General features: G+C 44.7%; 1 protein-coding gene across 3 annotated transcripts; it reads right to left on the minus strand.

Moving 5' to 3' along the window:
- Positions 1 to 5,615: 5,615 nt before the first annotated feature.
- Tent5c (terminal nucleotidyltransferase 5C) lies at positions 5,616 to 25,305 on the minus strand. Of its 3 annotated transcripts, none has more exons than XM_046458232.2 (2): positions 24,478 to 25,305; positions 5,616 to 7,568 (listed from the first exon to the last, which is right to left on the minus strand). In XM_046458232.2, exons 1-2 carry the CDS (start codon positions 25,134 to 25,136, stop codon positions 6,365 to 6,367), a joined length of 1,863 nt encoding a protein of 620 aa, XP_046314188.1. In that variant the 5' UTR covers positions 25,137 to 25,305; the 3' UTR covers positions 5,616 to 6,364. The 3 variants fall into 3 exon arrangements, with proteins under 3 accessions (XP_046314188.1, XP_046314190.1, XP_046314189.1); XM_046458234.2 differs by lacking the exon at positions 24,478 to 25,305 and adding an exon at positions 23,514 to 24,436; XM_046458233.2 differs by lacking the exon at positions 24,478 to 25,305 and adding an exon at positions 7,754 to 7,774.
- Positions 25,306 to 25,872: the final 567 nt, after the last annotated feature.

Raw genomic sequence — 25,872 nt, forward strand, 5'->3', positions numbered from 1 at the left:
GTCAAGCTCCAGAGCTGGGGGCTGGCCTCTGACACTTTGGTTTCTTCATCTCGGAATTGTGGGGAAATGTAAAACTAAGACTGAGCACAGGACATGGCACTTGGTGACTACTCTCCCCCCAGCCCAGCCCACCCGCCCCCCCCCCCCAAAAAAACATGTGAGCACCCGCAGCAGGTCCCTACGATTCACAAAGGGAAGGTTGTCTGAGAAAAGTTGCTGCCTGTCCAAGGAATTCCTTTCCTGCCTAAGTGGAAACGGATCTATTACCAGGCAACTCAACACCTCTCGGGCCCTTAAGGGGGGCCTGGCATAACAATAAACATTTGCATGCAATGTAGGGTTTACAGACTGCCTTCAGGGTTGTAAGAGTGCCCAGGCTTTGTGCACAGGTGGGACCTCTTAGGAGATGTGCAACCTTGGACAACTCAGAAGCGTTCTGAGCTTCTGGCTCCTTATCTGTCCCGTGGGACTATGGCTACCTATCTCAGGTTTCAGAGATCCACTAGCCAACGTGAATGTAATGTGTGCTCAGTGAACCCTAAAGCTCTACTCGCATACAACAAATTCCCTCTCTCACGACTTTAGTTTCCAACAGACCTCTTAAGCAAAGAATCACCCATGATGCATGTTAAAGGGATGAATTAAAATTGTCTAGAAATAATCATGCCAAAGTCGATAGGGTGCTGCCGATCTCCATCTCTTTCTTCAACACACACTAAGATCAGATACCTCTTCCCCAGGTGAACATCTAAAAAAATTCAGATGACCCTTGCTTCTCATGCCTTTCCCCTTAGGTCCCTTTTGAGAAACTTCCTATACTAAAAGACAGCATAGGAGCTGACCTGCTTTGGGGAAAATGCCCATGAACTGAGACACCTGTGACCGGGTTTAGGCTAGAACAGGTGGGCTGGGTTGCTGTGAGCTGGGTCAGGGATGGCATGAAACCAAGCCTCCAACACAGTCCAGTCTCCCTGGATTTTTGGCAGCACTTACAGAAATCTGTTTAAGAGAAGGATGCCAGTCAAGAGGCCAAGAGGCATGTGGCTCATCTGCCAGGGCAGCACATTTTTCTAGATAGCATTGACCCTAGAAGAGCAACACAGCCTGTAGCACAGGAATGAAACATGGAGCCAGGACTTAAGACACCAGCACTATGGGCCCATCTCTGCTGTTGTCACTTGGGGCAAGAAGTCACTTGATTTCACCAATCCCTGCTCAGCTTTTAGGGAGGGAAGGAGGCAGACACTTCATCACGGGGCCATCAGGCTCCCTTTTTACATCTCATTCTGGGCACAACCCTCAACTTGTCTCTGGCTCTGTCATAGGTGCATTCAGAGCTGAAGTCACTTACCAGGTAAGTCAGTAGAGCGTTGCCATAGTACTGGAGCTTCCCAGGACAAAGGGTTACTGAGGAAACACACTGAAGTAGTGATCTGGAAGGACCCCACCCTTCCGGGACTTCGAGCATGTTCATCCTTGAGGGTGAAGGACATAACAGCGAAAGACACTTTTCTTGGTGAACCCCACAGGAGTTAGGAAATTCAGCACAGGAGGCCACAGAAGGCACAGGGCAGGTGGGTCTTAGACAGGTGCTGGAGATGGGATCAAAGGCATCCTGAAGGTGGCTCACCACCCACCCAAGGTCTACAGGATCTCCTCATATGCTTCAAACATTTACCAGCCGCTCAAATATCACTTATTCACATTTATGTGAAGAAGCTCATGATAGTAGCTGCCTATGGCTGGGGCTATTTGGTTTTCTTGTTGAAATGGGCTTGGAGCCAAGAGCACAAGATCAAACCAGATCCCAGGGAAGGCAGATTTCAAGCCCACTAGCTAATAGGTTGAGGTCCACAACAAAGCTCAGTTTAAGTTCAAGGAGCCCTTGGAAAAGGGATTCATGGCCTCCAATGTAACCACACATGCCTCTCCTCTGAGAGCAGCATCCATAATGGTGATAACTGCCCATTTCTTTCTGTGCCCTGAAACCTAAAATAAGTTTACCATTGAGGAGAAACAAAGCAATAAGCATCACTGACAAAAGTTTTTTTTTTTTTAAATATATCTTTATTTCTCAAACTCAAAGCTTTATTTCATCAAGTTCTAACACATTTGCATTGACAAGTGATCTCAATCTGCATCAAGAAGGTGAGAGATCATGACCAAAGAGGAAAAGGACACACAGCCTAGGCACAGCTAAGAAAAAACTTCAAGGCTGTGCAAACATATAACAAAAGGGCTTCCAACTTAGTCAGCTGGACATCTTACTTTTAATCCATTAATTTTGATATATTTTTATGCTGCTTTAGGAAAATTAAATTCTCATCCACAAAAAAAAAAAAAAGAAAAAGAAAAAGAAAACAACAGATCAGATATAGCTCGAGTTGGAGTTTTTAAAAATGGCCACAGATCCAGGTTATTTACTTCCTCTTTAGTAGATGGTCATCTCACCTTCTTATGTGCGCGCGTACACACACACACACACACACACACACACACAAAGAATTTGTACCAACTCTCAATAATAGCCCAGGCAAAACTCCAAGCATTTTCTTTAGCTTACACTTAAACTATATATATGTATTTAAAAAGTGATAGGTAAACAAGATGTAGGCACCTGAACTCACAAAAAGGGCCCTTTCTTTCCTTAGAGATCTCCACAAATAATCCCAAAAAGTTGCCAGGTATTTTTCAAATTCCTCTCTTCAACACCCCTCTTTTGGTCCTCTGAATTCAATTGATTGAAATAAGAATATGTTCCAAAGTCAGCTGTGAAGTTCTATTCTTTGCCAGGTTAAGGATCTGAATCTAACCTTGGAAAATGGAAATTCCTCCAACTCACAGAATCCATCCAAAGAGTCTTCCCTAGTGCAGAGCCCCAAATCTGATGCCAGCAAGTAATGGCCGTGGTGAACATCAGGGTCTCTTCTCAGATTAGATCACTGTACTTTAAGCCACACTCCAGAAGAGGATGTTTGAGCTAAGAACACAGTAGCATTCTAAAACCAGGCACCAGGACCAGAAAGTTCACTAGTAAGAAGTTATTCCTAAAGTTAGGAAGTTGCTTGTGAGTGGTACTATTTCCCGCAGCTAAGCAGTGCTGGTTGAAAGCCTGACCTACCATGAAGGTCAGGGGCTAGGAGCAGAGGTGAGGCTGAAGGACAAGCAGGGCCAGGCCTTGAGCAATCTGATGTTGAACATGTCTCCACAAAACACAGGTTCACACCGAGCTTGCTGCGACTCCAATCCCCAATGTGAATCAAACTGCGGGGGGCTGGGGACTGAGTGCCAAACCAGCGTGTACCATATATCAGGAACCCAGCATCATCTTTCCCCCCCAACTCTCCCACCTGCCAGGCCCCCAGGTGTGGCTATGCTACATCACACATGCAGTCATCAGGCACTCTGATCTGAAGGTGGTAGTAGTGATAAAAGTGTTTCGTTTCAGCATTGAAATTATTGAGTGGGAAATAGTGTCTCATTGCCAAGGTAAGGTTCAAGAGTGAGACTGAAACTCGAGACCAGGGAGCTAGTGAGTGCCCTTCATCTGTCCCCAGGGGAAAAGGTACATTTTCACCCTGCTCCACTTTACTTCAAGGAGGAGCTGAGAGAACGGGCATCAGAAAGCAGTTCAGAGTTCTGAGGCAAATGAAAGACTGCTTAGATTTAGATTAGAGCTTGCTCTTGAACTCTAGTGCCCCCTGCCACTGCTAAGTTTCATGCTACTCCACACACACACACACACACACACACACACACACACACAAATAGGAACCACTGGACTCAGTACTAAGTTCAGGGTATCTGGTGCATGTGCGAGCAGTATGAAAAGCAGATGGAATTTCCAGACATCTGAAAGTCAAGGTTACCTGGCTGGCAAAAGGCTCAGAGAGCAGATGGAGACACCGGGAGTCCAGGGGTTGCGCTTTAAAAGTACAGCCGGGATCCATGAAGCTTTTTACCCTGATGGTTCTACAACATGTCTCTGTTTTCAAACTACAAAAATACAACTGGACTGACTAAAAAAGTCAGGTGAAAAGACCAGCAAGACCCCGCCATACAATGGCGATGAAGGGCTGGGCAGGGGGACGGGGGAGATTTCTCTCGACTCCTGTGCCTGTCTTTGTCCTCAAGGAAGGACTGTTACAGATTGGAAAATATGTATACAAAGCAGAAAAACCTCCAAGGACAAACTGGAAATTTAATTAATTGATGCAGATCCTATCTTCCTCCGGGGCCTCGCCGGTTCCCGACCCTCCTAAGCCGAAGCAATACTGATTTCTCTCAGCCAAGTGCTGATGTTGGTGGCGGCTTCATCACACTCCAAAAGCTTTGGTTAAACAAGTTTGTCATGTTTTGTGCAAATATGTTGTCATCTGACCACAATGGCAGCATTTTAAGGTCATGAATGACCGGGTAGTTTTCAAAGTCAGGATCGCTGCCCACCTTTTAACACTGAAGCACCCCAGGTCCTCGGTCCCCCTCCTGGAGCTTCACTCGAAGCCAGTGAATTCAAATATAACTAAGGTTCCCAGGAAAACAGAAGCTGGTTCCACTAAGAAGTGGCTTCTTTTCACCTAATGTAGCACAACATGGGTCCCAGCTAAGCCTGGGGTTTCAGTCATGTCAATCTTGTCTTCCTTAAGAGGACCAAGAGATCACATTCCAGAAGAAACCTGAAGACACCTCTTTAGAAAAAGGTCAACCACTCGTTTTTCTACTACGCATTTCTGCACTAAGATAACTTCATTGCTTAAAGCAAGGAGAAAGCAATCATTTAGGGCATCGCATTGTTACAGCCACAGGAGAAAATATAAATCAGGAGCAAGGGGTTGATTCAATCACTTGAGAAATCAAGCTGGTAGGCAATACTGAGTTGTCTTTTGCTCTTGATACCATAAAGTGAGGCTTTCTAAAAAAATCCCACACACACACACACACAAAATTTTTTTTAAACCATACAATCTAAAGCTACTCTGGAAAGCAATATGTAGGCTAGATCTCTCCCATTGACTAAGCTTGCTTTAGACTAGAGTTTAACACTGTTTTCCTTCTAAAGTGCAGAATATAAACAAGTATGGTCAAATCTACCAGAATAAGGAAGATAATTCTTCACTCACCCCATGCTTCCTCAAATACACTGGAATGATTTCAAACTGCCTTGAGAGCACCAAAGCATACAAGGCCAGACTTAATGCTAAACCCCCACCTTCGTGTGGCACAGGGACAGGTTAGAATCTAAGCACTTCCACAGGTCACTCAATTCTACTGAAATTCCTGAATTCATTAGCTGTCAAAGAATACCTGGAGAAGAAAATCACTTTTTTGTTTTTCAAAAGTAAAGAAAACAAACAAACAAATAGCCAAAGTACTCCAGAAAAACATGGGTTTCCAATTAAAACATGGGAAAACCCTTACATCAGTTACAACAACGAGTCCAGAAACAGCACTGACAGTACTTAGGAGGAGCAACACAAAAGTCACCCACGAGAGAGCTGAGGACGAAAAGTGTCATTCAATAAGAATTCCTTAAAGAAAAGAAAGAAAAAGGACATTCACGTTTCCTATTTACAGTCCACCACCCCCCTCACCACCACCACAATTCTACTTTAACATTATGTTCCACATTTTATTTTGTTTTCAAGTTACATTTCAAGAAAAGGTCATCTTTCTTTTTCTCAGCAATATTTCATAATTCCTCAAGATAGCACAGCATCTAAACCATAAACCACTTCCAACCAGATCTCAAGTCTCCAGCTATTGGCTTTGGTTTATTGATGAAAGAAATTCTCAGCTCTGCTGACAGGAACTAGACATATGCAATTTAGTCCTGTGAACAAAAATTAAGTCATAAGAGCACCCTCATGTTTATCGTTTTCTGCCTGACTAAAACTGACACAAGAGAGATTATCAGCACAACATAGGTTCGTGTCATTGCTGAGAATCCCGAGTGAGGGCCAACATAGCCTCCTCCAGGCTCAGCTGAGAAGAAGTAGCTTAAAACTTCTCATCTGCTGCCCAAGCACTCCCAATCCCAAGTATTGCACAGAGCTCAAAACCCCATGTGCTGACCTTTGGGATGTGACATGTTAGTGTCTATCTTGGAAAGATGTGGATAGGTCACACTTCCTATAGCATTTTCCAAAGTGGCACTGTTATATGGGTCTTTTTTTTTTTTTTTTAGGGTTGGCTCATGATATACTGCAGACCCATTCCAATGGGTACACAAAGGAAAAAAAAAAAAAGCAGAATCAGAGCTGAGTTCCCCTTTAAAAGCCAAACACCTACATCTAGGAGGAGGCTCCCCTACCTGAGAGCCCTTGCCCTACAGGGTTCCCACTGCAGGAACCCTCAGGTCTCAAGGTTAGTTACAGGGCAGCCAGGTAGGGTAAGGCTGGCTGTAGGTAACTGGAGGATGGGCAATGTAGTAGTTGTTGAAGTTGCCATCGCTGACGTAAGGAGCTGGCTGGTAGTAACAGGTGACGTTGGTGGCATTGGGGATGATGTTCTGTTCTGCCAGCACGCGCAAGGCCAGGAGAGAGATGAGGTTCAGGGTCTGCCTGCGTTCGTGGCCCATGAGGCACACGGTGCTCTCGTTCACCACCCTGCGAAGGATCATGAGGTAGTCATACTTGCTTCTCTCTTCTTCAGCGAAGTGGTTTTGAAGGTAGGTCTCCAACTTCCTTTGCTGTTCGAGGATGTCTGGGAAGTCAATGAAAAACCTGGAGCACATGTAACGCTCCAGAGTTTTGATTTCCTCCTGGTCCGTGGGCCTGAAGTCCCGCACAAGAAGGTTGCTATACTTAAGAAGCCCCCCACCTCGGATTTCTTCTGGGTTCTTGGTGGCGATCAGTCTGTTCTGCAGATGGTCAAAGGCTTCCTCAAAGTCCCCGTACATGCTCTCCCCGATCACGGTGGGGTGGAAGTGCTCAGAGATGGGGTTATTGGAGCAATCGTAGAAGAAAAGCAAAGAATCCAGGATGATTTGGAAAGAGTCCACACTAAACTCAAACTGACGCCGGATGGAGTCGACAAACTTGAGCTCCACGTTCCTCCCGTTCTTGTTGGAGAGGGAAATCAGGCTCCAGCGGTCTGTGTCCGTGCAAACCTTCACCAGCTTCTGCACATAGGCCTCCTTGAGAGTGACGGGGCTGATCTTGAGCTTGTTCACGCCCTCGGGCAGGAAGTTCAGAAGGGAACACAGAACCACATCTCTGACCAGCTGAAATTCTGCCTCGGTGGGAAGAGCCACGTGGAAGATCAGGTCCAGGTCTTTGCAACCCAAGCCGTTGTCTTTGACCAAAACGTGTCCAGCTGCAGAGCCGTTCAGCCGGACGTCCTGCACTTTGATGCCTGCCTCCTCCAGCCGGCTGCGGACGGTCTGGACGATGTCCTTCAGGGTTATCTCCAAGGTTGGAAAGTTGCCTCGTCCGTGGATGGGCACGACCTCAGTCAGGACCTCATGCAGCCGGCTGACCTGATCCCAGTTGAGCACACTGAAGGACACGCACTCCCTGGTACTGCTGCTGTCCTCGGCCATCGTCGGGGGGATGTTCTGGCCGGGGAAACTGAAAGCGAGGGGTGAGAAACAGTTAGGATTCACCTTAACACGGCACAGCATCTCAAAGCGCTCACAGATACCGATTAATGTCTGAACCTTCTCCTGTGACACTGCAATCGATCGCACCCGACTCTGTTGTTGTGAGCCACTGGGATTAACTGAATTAAAAAATATGTCAAGAATGGTACCTACACGGAATGAGGACAAATGCACAGACTCCATCCTATACCAGTCTGGACGATGCCATCACCTTGTCTGGTGTGGGTTTCTAGTTTTTGCTGCTGCTGTTTTGCTAGTTTTGTCTGTGTGGGGGTGGGAGGTGCTAGGTTTGTGTGAAGAAAAGCAAACTGAGTAAACCCAAGTAAACAAAACACAATAGTCTTTAATAAGGAGCCTGTAAGACCAAAAAAAAAAAAACAGGGTGCATGTTTGGCTAATTTTCCCTGGTTTCTGTGAAAGTTACCTCTCTTGCTTTGGGTTCCTAACCACATCTTGAACTGGTTGATATATAAACTGTACAGAACACCCACACAGAACACACACACACACACACACACACGCCCACATGCATAGAGTCTTCACCCCATGAAAAGACAGTCTCAACTCTGGATTACATCCTCACCAAAAAGTGGGAGTCTGACCATTCTCTGCTACAACAAAGCACACTTCCTTAGCAAGATTCCCATGTTCCTTTCACTTAAGGGAGCAGCCTGTCCTATAACAAATTCTTCCATCATCCAGGACAGATCTGAGGAGTTGTTTCAAGGGCAAAATTTCTGGTCAATCAAAGGTCAACTATGTATTGGAAACCATCCTTCCCCCAAGGATGCTCAGCATGGGACATGGCAAACACCCTCTGGGCAGTGGGATCATTCAACTGTATTTTGAAAAAGAGCACCTTGAAACTATGCAAAAAGAACAAAGTATTATCACTGAGTAATGTGAGACAAACATCGCTTCTCACACGGCACTTGCTAGAACCACAAAGTTTCCAAAGTAATTTTCAACTGTGTCGCACTTTTCAAAGAAAGGAGACACACACAACAGGTCCCTGGAAATCCTAATGTATACAAACCTAATATACAGAAACAAACACGCATGTGTTAAAAAGTGCCTGTGGACCCCTGTGAGGAGAAGGTTAGCTAGATGAGGAAAAAAGCTGACACAGAGGGTGTTTCCATGCACAGGGCTGTCCTCAGATTTCACCAAGAATAGCTTTCCCACCCTGCTCTTTCTGACTCCCCGCCCCCCCTCACACAAAATCCACCCCAGGGCCGTTTCATTATCTGGAAGCTGCTGCTTTTGAATGCACATCGGTGGGCATTCTCCCTGGTTCCAACATGGATTTCTGGCCTTGCCCAGGTGCCAGGGATTCCCCAGGGTTGTCACTCAGTGTCCGGGCACTGCCAGGCACACAGAGAAGAGCCCCCAGGAACTCCCCATCATGAAGTAAACGTAACATGAAGGCAGAAGAGAGAAGGTCCCTTGACTGGGGTGAACAGGAAGGCCACGAGGGAGTTCATTTCCAGGGACGGGACACAAGCCAACAAGGAAGGCAAATGAGCTTTCAGCTGGGGCTCAGGAAAGGAAAGCAGCTCGAGCTAGAAATGGCAAGTGTCCAGTGGCGCCATGAGCCACTCTTCAGGCCAGATCATGGTGGCCCTTTAGGATCTGAGTCAAGGCGCAAGGAATCCATTCAGCTGATAATGGGGAGCTTGACCACAAGAGTAGAGCAGGCTCCAGGCAGACCCTAGAGGGTTCTTGCTTGCTACAGAAGAACAAGTTTGATGCCAAGAAGATACAAGTTTACCTCAAGCTTCTTTGAACAGCTTTATAAAGCTCCAGGCTATTTAGATCCTCCTACCAAGGCGCTGCTAAGTTACAGGTACCAAGCAAAGTCTGTGATAGAAACTTAACGGCTAGTATGGCTGGAAATAGGTTTCAAGCTTGATTTAGGATGTTAGTGTTCTCTTTTCTCCATGTTCTCTGTATACTCAGTTGTGGCCCCTTTTATGATAGCATACAACACACCTGTGCCTCAAATGAGTCAAATGCTTACACGAAGGCAGGGTTCAGGCCTTGGTTTGAGACACAGCTAGACTCTCCATGATTTGGTGACATGTGTTGGAACTACAGAAATACCGCCTGCTTTACGCTGTTATCTTGTTGGGTGCTGGACGTTCACGTGTATCCTACAGGTATGAGAGGTGTATTGCAGGTATCATACGACTGAGAAGCCGCAACGCTATCACTTAACAATTGAAGAAACCTTTAGGAAGAACCTTGGTAATTTTGCACAGAACTTTAGGAATGACTTTTGACTCACACCTTTTTTAAAAGATTGTTAAAAAATTAAAGAGGTCATGTAGGGCTAAAGTCAGAACTACTATGCTAGAACATGTTCTCAAACTGAGAGGAGAGCGTCTGAGACCAGAGAGCATCTAAAACCTAAATCTCTTTCTTTAGGAATAAAAGGAACATATGTGAGTAATTTTCATATATTTAAAAATCTGCGACTTTTAGTAAATTCAAAGTCAGGATCTGTTTGAGACTGAGATTTTGCAAGGTTCAAATGAGAAGAGGGGCAGTAATAGCTAGGAAAAAGTTAGGAAACATGTATAACTACTTAGCCTGTAAGAGGCATCCTAAGGCCAGAATGACCAAACAGCATGTTATCAGCACAAAAAGAGAAATTGTTAGGACAGAATTTTAAAAATCTAGACATAAAATCAAATACAGGAGGAGGTTGACAATAACATGAAGGAAGCATTTCAAAACAGGGAAGGAAAAACAAAACCCCAGATATCTGAATGGGTCATCTAGAGTTAAACAAGAAATAATAAAGGTGACTCCCTCTCTCAAGCCAAACTAGGATACAGATGGTTAAATCAAAGACTTAAGTATAAAAGGATAAAGTTCTAAGAGTACTGGGGAAATAAAAACACATAGACCTACATATGCATACACAGAGATGGCAATCCTTTCTAAATTAGCAAATGAAACCTAAAAGCCACAAAAACTGATAGATTTGACAATATAAAAAATAAGTGTCCTGATAGTAAAAACACCATAAAGAAGCTAGATAACATATCTAGGAAAATATTTTTAATGTTAGGCAAAATATTCATTTCCTCAGAAACTCCTACAAGTGAGAAATACCAGAATCCAACAGATGAGGGGCAAAGAACATGAACAGTGACTCAAATACATAGTATCTTCATCCTTACTTAAGATATGGGTAAACTAAAACCCTAATTATCATTTTCATCTATCATATTGGCAAAGATCATTAAGTCTGACATATGGGAAAGCAGACATCTCCAGCCTACTGCCCAGAGGTTCTCTTGAAAGAATGCGAAACTTAAGTGGACATACTCTTTGATGAAGCAATTCTACATCAACTAAGACTACTTTGAACTCTATCCTCTGAGTATACTTGCAAGTATGCACAGAGATATTCACTGGAGAATTATTTAGAAAGCTGCAAGTTATTCATCAATAAAAGATGGTTAAATGATTTGATGCACACGCACAACAGTAAACAAACATGTGCAATTGTTCAAAAGAATAGTAGCTGCTCTATCTCCACGAATGTGAAACACTCAAGGCTCATGAATAGAAAAGTAAGTACAAGTATGTGTACAAGTTTGTGCTTATACAAGCACATAAAGTCTCTGCAAAGATATACCAGAAGTAACTCAGTCCACATGAAATGCCACCAATAGTTTGGGAGACAGAGGAAAAAAATTATTTTGTACCCTTTGAATTTAGAGCCTATATGGGAATAAGTTGATGAAAAATTAAAATATCAGAATGTAAATTCCAAAAATTTCCCTTAAGAGCCTTCCAGCCATTTCTACCTTATTTCATTTATTCAGTCCCCAGCCTATCCCCACTATTCTCATATCCATGGACCAAAAGTCACCCTTGGAAGCTCTCCTGCCAGCCCAGAAATATTGCTCTCCACAGGTGTGGCAAGGGGAGGGACTATTTTTCCTCTGGAAGGTCTTTCAGTCAAGTTTCTACTTATGTACTTTAAAAATATATCCATTGTTTATTTTTTCAAAAAACCAAAACTCAACATAATGAGTAAGCCATCTCATCTAACCCTTCTGTATTACCCAACAATGTCTTCCACTTTCACAGAACTGCTATTTTTACTTCAAACATATTATAACTCCCCTTGTGATATCGTTATGTGGATGACTGGCTACATTTGCAAGAACTTTAATAAATACAATAAATACTTTCCAGGAATCCAAGGTTCCGGTAGTTGGCATCTTCCTGCCAACTTCTCCCATACATGGTGAATAATGGAGTTAACTTTTGGGGGAAAAAAAGGAGTCCATATAAAAGCACAGTGTGGCATATGGACAACGGCCAAGTCATGGTGTAGTTTTTAATTCTCTCAATTTATTGTAATTTAGGTATAGAGAAGCTGAACCAATTGAAGAAATGAGTTTAGACCAGGTTCATATTAAAATCTTAATTCCTTAGAAAAACCCTAAAATAAGCACTTTGTATCTATTAAAGAGAAATTCTTCATTTCCACTCAACCCAATGATTTCAAATGATTTCAATACCACAAGTACATTTTCAAATTACTTAGACAAACACTGGTCTTATAAAAATAAATCCAAGTTATAAGGCCTTATATAATACACTGGAGTGCTTATATAATACACTGGAGCTTCGTTGAACAGTTTTAGTTTTAATTATCCACTTTAAATCAACATTGATATAATCCCCACATAAAAGAATCACATGAAACACACATTCCCCACTCCTGAAAGGCCCTGGTTAAAGGCCAATCCCAGTTAGCAGAATTGAACAAAATAGTGGCTAGAAAAACAAATTAATTCGAAGTCTAATAAATTCAGACCAGCATTTAAGATGAAGATTCGATGTGGTTTTGCACAGAAGTTGGCAAAGGTGGAAACCACACTTGTCATTGATTTGCAAATCCAGGTATTTCAGAGAAGCCAGAAAAACTAGCTTCCTACTCCGTTCAAGCTAGTTAATCTTCTGCAAGGTTTGACTCCTGATGAACAACTATCTTAGGAACCCTTGGGTTCCCTGTTATCTGGCTGTAGCAGAAATGCAGAATACACACACATCAGAAGAAAACAGGTTTGCAGAAAGAGCAGCAAAAGTGGAAAGGAAGAGAAAAACTAGGCCAGAAGGTTAAACTAACCTCCCCCAGCACAAGGCGGATGTCGAACTTAATATTTCCTACTGCTTGGGACAGAGCTGTGCAAGGCAGGTTGATCTAAAAGCCTATGTTTTGTGTCTTAGTAGGGGAGAAAAGCTATTTCTATTCTGCAACATAGCTTATGTAGATCCTTGGACCGCCAATTAACTCCAGAAACAAGGGTGACAGACTACAAAGTCGCAAGGGGACTCAGGTGGGCATGAGTGACAGGCAGATGCACCAGTTGGAGATAAGACTACTGCTGACCTTGATTCCCCTCTTCTGTGCCTGGCATTAGACATGGAAATCATACAAAGAGTTTGGGCACACGTGGAGACACACCTACGCAGTTAAAGATGGAATATTTAAGTCTGTCGTATTTAACGTGAAAGCTATAGAAGTGATTGTCCAAAGTTCAGGGAAACTGAGGCTTGAGTGGAGGCTCTAAGGTACTGAAGCCCTCCATCCAGCCCAGAGGCAACCGTGCAACACCCTCTACTTCTGCCCCTACTGCAGGTTTAAAAAGAAACACACACACATTTCAACATTCCTTTGGTGACAAAATTTCCTTTCACTATTCTAGATATGACCTCAAAAATGTGGATCTTCCTAAAATCAGGGCAGGGGCCATCCATGGGCAGTGGACTAAGCCTGGACACAGACTCCAGTGTAAGGAACATCTGTGTGTAGAACAAAGACACCTGCCAGCCCTGACTCCTGGCCCAGAGGGACTCAGGTGCCTGTGGGTCTTCCTCTCCCACCTCTTCTACACAGATTCCTCTCCCCATGTGCAACAGAAGATGCTTTAGGCAACAAAAGATTATTTCATTGCATATAAAAAGCTAGAGAATTTAAGCAGAAGTAAGAATGGTTGGCAATGGACTTCATCATAACCTTGCTTGACTTTCCTTAGTGAGTCGAGAGAATGGGTGGTACATCTCCAGGCCTATTTCTATTTCTTCTTCTTCCTTTTTTCTTTTTTTATGGACCAAGGATTGAACTCAAGGGCACTCAACCACTCAGCCACAACCCCAGCCCTTTTTTGTATTTTATTTAGACAGGGTCTCACTGAGTTGCTAAGGCTGGCTTTGAACTAACTCCTGATCCTCCTGAGCCACTAGGATTATAGGTGTGCCCAGGCCTATTTCTTATTCACTTATAAAATGAAGCATGTAGAGGGGTGTAGAAAAGCAAACTACTGAATGAGCCACTTCACATGGATTCTCATTTAATCCCCAAAAGGAGTGAGTATGAGGAAGCTACAACTGTTCCTTTTGAACAAATTGATAAGGTTCAGAAGAGACAGAGTGTATTGACTCCAGGTCCTTGGCTCCAGACCACTCTTGAAAATGGTGACTCCCTCTACCAAGCCCTGGTGCCATGGTGGGTGGGAGGTGGGGAGAGGCTAGTGAGAACATCACAAACCCTCATGTGCACTGGAGGACCAGTTCTTACCACTACTAAAGCAGTCTTCTGTAGAACAAAGATCTTATTGGACCCTAATCAAAATAAGAAAAAGCAAACTTCTGTGAACTATGACTGTGGTACTTCACCATTCCACCGGCTCCTGTCCCCACTGCCCACGTGGAAGACAACCAAGCTTGAGTCAGCCGCCCTCCGCTCCTTGCTTTTGTGCAGATTCTAGTGAAGCAAGAAATGCCATGGTGGTTTAGAGGTGGCCCTCAGGGAGACCCCAGGGGAGATAACTTGTTGGCAGTGGTGTCTGAGAAATCCCACTTCTCAATAGGGCTACGTATTGGTTGTTTCATAACATAAACATCTTCTAGTTCTGCCCACATCCTTTCTCACAGGGTAAATTTTACCACTTCCCCAGAAGCTCCCCATCAGGTACTGGCAAAGGCAGGGCCCTCCAGAGGTGCTTTGCATAGCCAAAGCCATGCCAGGGGACACCAAGTGAGATTTAATGTTCGGCCACTAAGCTGTATTTGGTAGCATTCCAGGTACACAGTGAGACAGGGCTGTCAGGACTCGATCTGGATCAATCCATTTTGTTTCTACAGAAGTTCAGTAAAGGAAATGTCATTATCCCTTCCTTGACAGATGAGGAAACTGGGAACAAAGAAGATAGGCAAATTGTGAACTGCCCAGGACGCACGGCTGGTAAATGGCAGAGATAGGATTTGAGGCTGCTAGAAGGCCGTCAGCTCTGGCAGGTATATATTCAGAGAGGAGGGAGGATTTTCAGAAGAGCTAGTTGCTCAGGCATTCATAGAAGGAGATGGAAATAAACAGAAGTAAAATAGGAAGATGATTTAATAAGATGGCAGGGCAGAAGTTTGCTAGATAGGCTAGGTTGTCCTGAGTGGAGTGGGGCCAGAGCAGGTGCTACAGGCAGGGCAGCATGTGGAAGTGAAGTATCTAACAGCCCTCAGAACAGAAACTGGCTCTCTCACAGATCTGTGGGGTATATCTAGCCTGGTTGGAGCAATCAGAATTGAAATTAAGGACAGACCTGCTACTTGTTAATGGTAATCTTTGTTTTAAAGGAACAATGGCTGCAAGATGAAGGCCTCCCAACTTTTAAGGGAACTCCACGATGCTGGCTGGGTTGCAGGGCGGGAATGATTTCTGAGAAAGCAAGTCCACAAGAGAGAGAAGCCCAAAGTGGAAGGAGTCAGTTGGTCAGCTTGCCTGAGAAGCACTGAGAGGAAAAAAAAAATTCCTGGCACAATAGAGAGGTTTTTAGGAATGGAATGATTCTGATTCTGATACCTAAGGTACATGCTTTGTTCACAGAATAAAGGAATGGCTCCTGGGATTCGCTCTGGTGGCTGGAAGATCAGGAGTGTTGATCTGTTGATAAAGCAACAGAACAGGACACTCCCTACAGACCAGAGGGTAACTCTGTTAGATCAAAGAGCCTGGTAACTCAAGGGGAGCTACAGAGAAGAGGGAGGTAAATTTGCAGGGACTCACAGGACTCCAAGGATGGCCCAGGAAGGATTGCTGGGGCAACACTGAAAACAGAAACAGCCCTGGACAGACAAACTTGAAAATGCCAAACCTGGGAAGGGACACCTGTCACTTTCCCCACCTGCTTACAGTCTGACACGCTGATTCTTTCTCAGGAGAGAAAGATTATACACTTGGATGACCACAGACATCAGGACACACTACTTCACATATACAACAGCAGGTAAATTGGCAAAAAGGAGAAAAACTCGGGTAAATAGGTATTCAGTGTTCAGAAGAGAAATCTTCCCTATTCCTCGAATTCTTTGGAGGTGAAGACCAGAAATGATCAAGGACCAGGGCAGGCAGAGGACACCTTTTGTCCACCTGCAGCCAGCCCCTTATCAGGCCTGGCCCCACTACTAGAGAGGGGGGTCACATGCCAGAGATTCCTCCACAGCCCCCAAACACCCTAAAAAGTTACAGATAGCTGGGTGCAGTGGCACATGCCCATAATCCCAGTAACTGAGGATGCCAAGGCAGGAGGATCACAAGTTCAAGGCCAGCCTAAAGCAATTCAATGAGACTCTGCCTCAAAATGAAAAGGGATGGGGAAGTAGCTCAGGGGTAAAATGCCCCTGGGTTCAATCCCCAGTACAAAATAATAATAATAATAATAATGATAATAATAATAATAATAATAATAATAAGAAGAAGAAGAAGTAGTAGTAGTAGTAGTAGTAGTAGTTATAGGTAACAGAGGCACTCACATGTGTTTTATGTGCATGGAATAAGTCTCTGGATGACAGATGGTCCAAAGCAATAGAACCACATAAAATGTTGTTTTATTTTTGAAAAAGACAATAGAATATATTCTATGTTAATTTTTCCTCCAGAGGTTATTTTTACAATTGTCCCACTCAAATACCCACAACCCACTCTCCCTCAGCTCATGCGCAAGCCACAAAGCTGTGCCTAGAGAAAACATTTCTAAGCTGGTGACATACAGAGCCTCCCAGATGGTCCCTTCTCCCTCTCAGCTCCATCCCATTCAGCTGGAGGCCTCAGTCTGTTTTCTCAGGGTTATCAGCAGACTCCCAGTCACTGCACCCTGATGTTTACTAGAGTCAAAAAGAATTGGTTAGATTCCCACGGCAGAGTCCTGGACGGAAACCAAGGCAGGGTGTGCTGCCTCGCTAGCTATGCCCTGGACCTTTCGAGTCTGGGGGACCTTCACAGAGTCTCACTTCCCACTGATGCCCACACCTACTCTGCATGGTTATCAGTGACGGGGCTGTCCATAGGGACACCACCCAAAGACGACTCCAAACAGAAAGTGTCTTCACCACTTTCAAAATAGGATGCCTAAGCAAGTGTGGGCGGAGAGATAACGTTGGAAGAACTAATGCTGGGGCTGCAAAATATCACAAAGCAGAATCAAAACACTGGCCCAGATAGTCCAACGGGGATGTTTCAGAAGTGCAAATACTGAAAGGGACATCTTAAAGCTGTTGCAAATGTAAATAGCAACAAGGTCAGAACACAGACATTTTTTTCCCTCCCATATACAAATTGAACAGGAAATAACCATTGCTGCTATCTGGTACTCCCGAACATTTCTTTTCTTTTTTTTTTTTTTTTTTTTTTTTTTGTACCAGGGATTGAACTAAAGGGCACTTAAGCACTGAGCAACATCCCCAGCCGTGTGTGTGTGTGTGTGTGTGTGTGTATGTATATGTGTGTGTGTGTGTGTGTGTATTTAGAGACAGGGTCTCACTAAGTTGCTTAGGGCCTCGCTAAGTTGCTGAGTCTGGCTTTGAACCTGCGATCCTCCTGCCTCAGCCTCTTGAGTCTCTGGGATTCCAGGCATGCACCACCGTGCCTGGCACTACCCAACATTTCTCAATCACAGATGTTACTGGTCTGAATTCATTTGAAGAGCTCCTCAGAACTGGCCTTTTTATTTCAGAGATGGACTAGACTGAGAAAAATAGGAGGTTCCTAGAGACTGTTTACTGCACCGATGACCGAGTCATAATCCACAGGGCATAAGAGCTGACAGCCTACAGGTTTTGTCAGAGGTTGCTTCCACAGGCTTTTTTTTTTTTTTTTTTTTTTTACCATCTAACTCTCCAGCTTAGAACTTTGAATGGTTGTCAGTTGTTCAACACAAAGACTTCAGTCAGCTAAAAGTTCTGTCCAGTCACTAAGCAGCCTCCCTGGGCTTTATTAGGAAAGGGACAAGCAATGCTTAGATCCTCAAATGTAGCACTTATCACAGTCAGACACACATAGAAATGCATTCACAAATATCTAAGTGTGAGCTGGCCTCGGTTTCATTGCAGATACTAATTACACAAACAGTCCGTTCAGTTTTGTTGCATGAGGGGTTTGGGAATAGCAGATATTTGATTTCTATGTACTGCCCATGGCAGCAGCCTGAGTGAAATACTGACCCTCTGACATTAAAATGGTGCTAGGTAATAGAAATTAGGGTGGGATTAAAGTGAAGGAGCAATTACATAGATGAGGTACTTATCTGCACCCATGACACATGAGGTGGTCAAATAACTTCATCTTTGGTATCCCTATATCTATGGAGGCGTACAACCCATGAATATAGTTCCCTGGGGTGACTGTCATTGATAGCTCATAAATACCTTTGACCTAAAAGTTACTCCCTCTTGAATATTCATTCAAATTTTAATTGTCAGTAGACTGTTGGTAAAATTGAGTTGTTGATAAATTGAGCCCTGACCCTTTACCATTCTCAAAAGATTTTATGTGCTGTTCTGTGAAATTCTCTTTCCTTATGGTTATTCTCTAAGAAACTCTAAGAAAACAAGGAGGGCACTGGACTAGGAATCAGACATCCTGTGTTTTGGTGTCCAGTATGACTCCTAGGGTGAATGATTATTGGAACATCAACTGAATCTCCTTTCATTCTTTTAATCACCTGAGTATCTACTGTGTTCTGAGTCCTAGGAGCTTATGCTACCTCAGAAAGCAAGAAACTCAGCACCACATAAAAAAAAAATAGAGATATTGTGTCCACCTAAAACTAAAAAATATATATTAAAAAAAAGAAAAGAAAAGAAAACAAGAAACAAAGATCCTTGCCTTTATAGAGCTAATATTCTAGTTCCCACTCTTCTTCCATTAGCTTGGGTTAACACTGCTTCCTAAAGATGTAAACCCAGAATGTAAGAGTGAAACTTTTTTTTGGTACCAGGAATTGAAGCCAGGGACACTTAACCACTGAACCACATCCCCAGCCCCGCCACCCCACTCATTTTTTTTAAATTTTGAGACAGGCTCTTGCTAAGTTGCTGAGGCTGCCTTTGAATCTGCAATCCTCCTTCCTAGCCTCCCAAGCAGCTGGGATTACAGGTGGCACCACTGTGCCCATCAAGAGTGAAACATTTTTTGCAAATGGTCCAGACCAACACTGTCCAACACAGTAGCCATGAGCCATGTGTGGCTCTGGAGCACTTAAAATGCAGCAAGTCCAAACAGAAGTGTGCTTGCAAGTACAAAACACACACTGGATTTCAAGAACTCAGTATGAAGAAAGGAAATGTTAAATATTTCCCTTATATTTTATATTAATTACATATTAAAATAATTCTATTTGACATGGTGGGATAAATCTTATTTAAATTAATTTTTCTTATATTTACTCTTGTATGTGACTACTAAAGAGTTAATTGTGCCTTCCGCATTTCTATCAGGCAGCCCTGGTCCAGTCTATTGTCTTTATTGTAATCAAGAAACTGAAGCCTGAAAAAGTAAAGACTCCGTCAGGACCAGAATCCAGGTCTCCCCACAATGAAGCAGCTTGAGAGGCAGAGAGGAGGTGAATATAAAGACTATGAAGGACCCAAACATGGGACCCATCTGCAGAGCTGGTGTCTAGCTGAGCAACATTTGGTAAGCACCTAGAGCCACAGCAGGAGCCTAATTAGTGTCTGCTTCACCTCTCCTTCTGCTCAATCTTCCTACTGCAGCCCCATGTGGTTATTCCATGTAAAAGACAGAACTACCCAAGACCACTCAGGATTAGGCCGCAGCAGCAGTCCTGGTGCCCATTCTGAACTGTGACAAGCCAAGCAGGGCTCAGCAAACTATGTTTGGAGTGCAGGGTGGGCAGCCAGGCAGGCAAAGGGTGACTTCTTCCATCTTGAAAAGGCTAAGCTGGCTGAGAGAAGCTTAGGGCAACACGAAGCAAGGTTCATGTTGGCAAGGTGATGGCAAGGGTGATTTCAATATCTAGCTCTTGAAGGGTGGTTTTCTCCAGATCTCTTGCAGAGGGTAAAGATGGAGACAGATACGGGACTTTGGGTACTCATTCAATTAAAGATTAAATTTTAAAAACTAGAAAGTACTATGCAAGGAAAAACTATGAAGTACTGAAGAGGAGAGGTGTGGGACAGGAGGACTCTAAGACAGGACAAGATCAGTCAGAAACCTGTGCAAGGAGCCCAAAGCTGGATTAAAATAAAGTATGGTGAGGAAGCAGTTGTATTCACTTGGTCAAGTATCTGAGTACTTACTCCACAAAAAAAAAGACAGGTCAGCTGACAAAACTTGTGCAAAGGAGGCCAAGAATAGTCAGAAAGGGACAGATCCTTGGGAGGGAGTCTGGGATGTCAGAGCTAACAGCAGGTCCTAGGAGCCCTTATGCTGGCATTCCAGGTACATGCGCGGAATTGGCCAGAGGCGACACACTGTTGCTTTCACTGAGCTGCTGTCTACAGGTCCCTAAACCAGGTCAGTGATGACAGCGGGAAACAAAAAAAAAACCAAAAGAATCAGCAGAACCAGCAACTGAGTGAACATGGAGAGAGAAAGGCTGAGCGAGCCCTGTGGGGCTGGTGTTGGGAGGGTGGGAAGTGTGGAAAGTGCTTAAGGGCACCAAACGGGAGTGGCTTAGGAGTTGCAGCTGTTGTTGAGTTGGTAGTCACTGCCCCTCAGCTCCAAACCTGCACCCTGAGGCCCCCATTTAAAAGAAGACCCTGAGATTTGCCCTGCATTTGAGGTCAGGAGCTTTTAATCCAGAAAGCAGCATTCAGCACCTTGGCCACCAGGAGAGAACCCACTTTGAGTTTCTCTCCATTTTTGCAAGGAATGCCAGCTGACCTTCACCAGAATGTGTATCCACACAAAAGGAGTGCATCCTGTGTGTAAGGCCACCTTCTCAACAAGCAAAAGGGACTCTGCTACTGAGCACAGAGCCCACATGCCAGGGGCTGAGAAAACTGAGTTCTTAAAAACAGCCAACCCAGCTTCTCCTGAATCCAAAGCAATTCCCCAGGCTTTTTTATACACAGTTCCCTTGGTCTCCTCAGTACCTGGCATGAGGCTCTACCCAGGAAGCACTTAACTACTTACTGACTCAATCACTGTTATCCAAGAAATGAGCACTCTACGCAGTTTAGTGACCAAGACTCTTAAATGCTCTGGAACTAAAAAACATCCTACTCGGAGAGTTGCTTAACATCAGCAATTATTTCTTCATATTGGTTTTTTCCTGTTGTTCCAAGAAGTTCTGCAAACAGTTCTAGAACGAGCCACAGGGGCCAGCTGAACAAATTTTATTAATTCGAAACAATTCATAAAGTTTACTAACATAGGTTATATAAAGATGCTTCTTTTATAAACCATTACATTCTAAATATAAGCTTCTTTATAATGTATGTAGTAAAAAAAAAAAAGTTGGAGAAACCTTAGGTCCTGGAAATGTTATTAAGAGATCAGCTCTACTGATATGTCCAAGGAACTTTAAACACACTATCACATCTTTGAAGGAGCTGGCTTCACCATAATAGGATTTGAGCTAATTTAGTGTACCACGGTTAAAACACTAAGATGTCAGGAGGCATTTTTCTATATTGCCATTTACCTCAGTGGCAATGAGAAAAAGGAGCACAACTTATCTATTCAGAGTAATGTCTTAGCCCAAGTAGTACCTCAGACTCTGCCTTGCTCCCTCTTAACCCCCAAACACCCACACCTGCTCACAAAATAACAGATACCATCCAGAGGCAGATAGGAGACCAAGAAACCCCAACAAAGTGTAACTTAACTCAGGCACCTAGTTTGGGGCTTCCTGGTAATGCAAAATGATTTAACACATCCATTCAGAGCTCTCAAGTTGGCCTTTAGTGGCTCAATCCACAAATACAACATATCAAAGAGGAAAGATGAAGATAAGGTACTACTTACTGGAGCAGGAGAAAACAAAAGTTTTCCAATTTTGTATCAAATGTGTCCAGTTAATGGTACTGTGAGAACAAGGGCACCACAGTCCACTTTTAAGTTATCTTTATTGCTGAGCTGTTCCTTGGACTTTCAGAAGTAGGAGGAATTCTCTGTTCTCTGATGGGCAGTGCAAGATGTACATAATCTGCCCTGGCCTTGAACAATGGGGGATGTGGGCTAAGTGTGTGCACTACTGGGAGATAGGGGTAGGTCGCTTAAGTCTGAAGACATTAAGTAGGGAGAGCCCCTGGTGCTGGACTAAGTCATACTAATTCTGACCAAGAGGCCCAGAGCCAAATCCTTTCCTTCAGAGTTACAGGAATTTAATCTCTGGATACAAGGCAGGTATTGCGGAAGAAACAGCATGAAGAGTGTGGCTGTTAGTTCTATGTAACACACTAAAGTAACTTAAAAAGTTATGAACTTTTGTTTGGTAACAATATAGGGGTATCCTAGCAGGAAAAAAATTTTTTTAAAAAACTTTGATGTTTTATGGGACACTCCTTGCAGCTACCTGAACAATTATATACAATATATCAAATCTCCTTTCTAAAAAATTATTGAGAATATATGTACTCTAAAACTATGGGCTACTTTAAGAGACAAGGTTTCATTTATCTGAATTAAGAGCTGACTTCAGAGATACTAAGTTTACCATTTTCATAAGCAAGAATGTCAAAGAATAGAACCCATGCTGGTCCAGCTCACACAGCTTTCCAGAAAGCCAAGTCAGCATTGCTAAGCCCCACCCACTTCAACTGCAGGGTCTAATGGGACAGATCTCAATCCCTCAATAATACCTCTGGGGATTTAAGGCACAGTACAATTCTTGGTAAGCTCTCCTACTACCCTATCCGCAGCCTGGCTTGCTTCCTGGCTTGCTGCCTTGCCAAGTTATTCAGGTTGAAAGGTTGGTGTGGCCAACAATGGCCACCCTCATCCCACTGCAAGGCAGCTGGGGCAGCTGGCTGGTCTTTTTAAGAAGGATTTAATAGTTCTAACTTTATTTCCAAGGATGGTTCAGTTTCCTAATCCTTCTACCAAATATTTGTCACAATGCAAAGGATTACATACATGGTCTGGATAAAAGTTTACTGTAAGAGCACTTTACCTACTTCACTGTATGCATGTGATACCTCCATCTTTTAAAAAAATTATTATTATTATTATAAAAGGGGCTGGGGTTGTGGCTCAGTGGTAACGCGCTTGCCTAGCATGCGTGAAGCACTGGGCTCGATTATCAGCACCTCATAAAGAAATAAATAAAATAAAGGTCTATCAATAACTAATTTAAAAAAAATTAAAAAGGAAGCAGGTTCCCCTTAAGACAAGGAATTAGGGCCCTGCAGAAGGCTTCCTCTGCATAAAAATAAGTAAATAAAAAGTAAAAAAAAAAAAAATAATTTTTTTTTTTTTTAAAGCACAACCAGCGGGCTGAAATGGTCCACCTCTAACAGTTGCAATGTCTTGCTTTCTCAAGGGAAACTCGCCAGGCATCTCCCCTGGAGCCCTCCCTCTCTTGGAGGGGGGCACCCTTCGGTTTCCTCGCCCGCCGGCGTGTTCCGTTTAGGTACACAGGCTACCAACCTGTGCTCTTCAAATTCCTCGTCCTCCTCCTACTCCCCTCCCACTCGGCTCCTCCGGCCTGGCGACTTGTGCGAAAGGGTTTCGCTGAATGCGACACCTCCTGCGACAGCCGTGCCTCGGTGCCACCGTCGGCACCGCTATCCGAGTCAACTGACTCGCCATGGCTTTTAGCCTAGGCGGTAAGCAAGTTTCATTCCCAAAAGGGGAGGAACCAGGTTTCACCGACACCGTATTCTCGAGAACTTTCTGAGAGACGCGCGGTGCCTCCTAAGTCACTCGCTTGGATCCCTTTACTGCTTTCGCGGTGTCCACATTCAAGTGGGTTGAGTCCAAGAACATTTAAGGAAGGATCTCTGACCTTTCCTTAAAACTCAGACCTTGGAACCGAGCCTAGGAAGCACCCCTCCCCTGCCCGGCCAGATGCAAGTCCCAGACCGCTGCGTCTCCAACTGCGCCTGTTAAAACCGCCGGATTCGAATTCACTCACGGCCGACGGCTCAGAGGAGGCGTACGAGTCCGCGGGAGCGCAGAGGCAAGCCCCAGGGAGCGCCAGCCCGCAAAGGGTGGTAGGGGGCGTTGTCTGATCTTGGCAAGGAAGGAGCTGAAGGCGCCCATCATTTGCTCCTCAGCCGCTCCGCCTGCGCCGGGCCAGCGCGCAGCCCGCGGGACTCCTGGAGCAGGAACTTGCTAAAGTTTGCCAAGCCCGGGGCGCAGTCTCGGAAAAGTTTTAGAGCTCTCGGAGCTTCTCTGGCTCTGGGGAGCGCGGTGCGTAAAGGACGGGGCATTCTTCGCGGGAGCAGGAGGGTACAGGAGCACTAGGTCTGGGCACCTGTCCGCACCTCCCCTCCTGTTCTGGAGCTTCCCAGCAGGCACCGCAAGGATTGGAGCACCGTTGGGGGGGAAAAGACCCTCGAAGCCCGCCGCTGCATCCTAGCACCTTTGGAGGAGGAAACCGTGTACTCACCTGGGAGGTGGAAGAGAAGGCAACAGAGGCTGGTCCTTGGCGTGGGCAGCCCCCCGGAGGAGCAGCGCGGTCACTACAGCCCCCAGGCAGTGGCACCGAGTGAGCCGTCCAGCCGCCGCCCCCTCCGTTCTTATTCGGCCTGACCACGCCTCCGCCCCCGCCCCAAGGCCGGCCCTCCCGAGGGAGCCAGTGGCGGGGCGAGGCGGAGCCTGCCCCTCGGGATCCTTCCGCTGGGGCGCTGACGGCTGGGCAGGGCGGGCGGAGCCCTCTGATTGGCTGCTCAGCTGAATGGTTGCCGAGAGACGAGTAAATCTTCGGCGGCGGGAAGGGGCGGGGTGGGAAGGGAGGTAGCACAGCGCAGGCGCAATAGAGAGGGGCCGTGTTAACCGGGCTTGAACTTGGTGGTTCCCGGGACGCCTCTCTTTCTGTTGTCCTCTTAATTCTTTTCTGCTGCTATTCCTTTCGTGTAAACCTTCACCTTCCCGCCGTGGCTTTTCCTGCTCCTTCGCAGACCTGTTTTTCTTCGGTTCTGGGAATTTTCGCACTGCTTCTCCTTGGCTGCAAAAGTAAGGAACGAGCCAGACGCTCACGCCGACCTCCAGCGTGTCTGTGAAGTTCGGGAAAAAACTGCAGAGTTTCTGGGCGCCGGGGAGCTTCATGATTCCCCAAGCAAATTGGCTGGAGGTGAAAAAGTGGTCTTGGGGAAAGCGCGCAGTTGGTGGTTCTTTGGCATCAGGGAGCCACTCACCTGTGTGCAGTTAGTGGGGCTTAGGAGCCTCAGGGAATCCATCACCAATCCTGGCCACCACCATAGCTTTTGCCCTGCTCAGAATGCCACAGGGCTTAGTCGTGTACGTTATATAACATGCAGGCGGGGCCAGGACACCGTCCGTCCATTCCGTAGCAAGGGGTTGACCGCCCAGATTCTGAATTCAGACTAACTTGAGTGGAGATCTTCATTCACATCTGTGAGATCTTGGACAAGTCATTAACTCTTTATATACTGCCATTTCCTATCTGTAGAATGGAACCAAGAATGAGACAGCTTTGTAGGGTTATATAAGTATTAAGTAAAAAAAAAATACTTGGAAAGGTATTAGTTGGTTAAGTACTTGATATAAAGTGTATATAAGGGCTATTTATGCCCAATAGTAGCCAATGTTGTTTATTACAACTTTTATTTATCTTCTACTAGTGATGTGAGTTGGCTGGTTGTTCCAGTATTGGTACTGACCAATTTTTAATCTAAAAAGGGGATGCATATTTCATTCTGATCTAAATTTTTCATTTCCCTGATTGTTGAGCAACTTTTTAGATGCTTTTTGGCCATTTTGATATGCTTTTAGTGAAGTGTCTGTTCAAAGCTTTTGTGCATTTGTGGAGAGTTGTCTGTCT

This window comes from Marmota monax, unplaced genomic scaffold (assembly GCF_021218885.2).
Source record: "Marmota monax isolate L192 unplaced genomic scaffold, Marmota_monax_Labrador192_F-V1.1 WCK01_AAM20220418_F8-fsc00087, whole genome shotgun sequence".
Taxonomy (NCBI): Eukaryota; Metazoa; Chordata; class Mammalia; order Rodentia; family Sciuridae; genus Marmota; species Marmota monax.

Coding starts and splice junctions, on each gene's coding strand:
- Tent5c (XM_046458232.2), bottom strand. CDS start 25,136: ATGAAGCTCCCCGGCGCCCAGAAACTCTGCAGTTTTTTCCCGAACTTC. Junction 7,569..24,477: donor CCTTCTCTTCCACCTCCCAG/GTGAGTACACGG, acceptor CCTCGCTTTCAG/TTTCCCCGGCCAGAACATCC.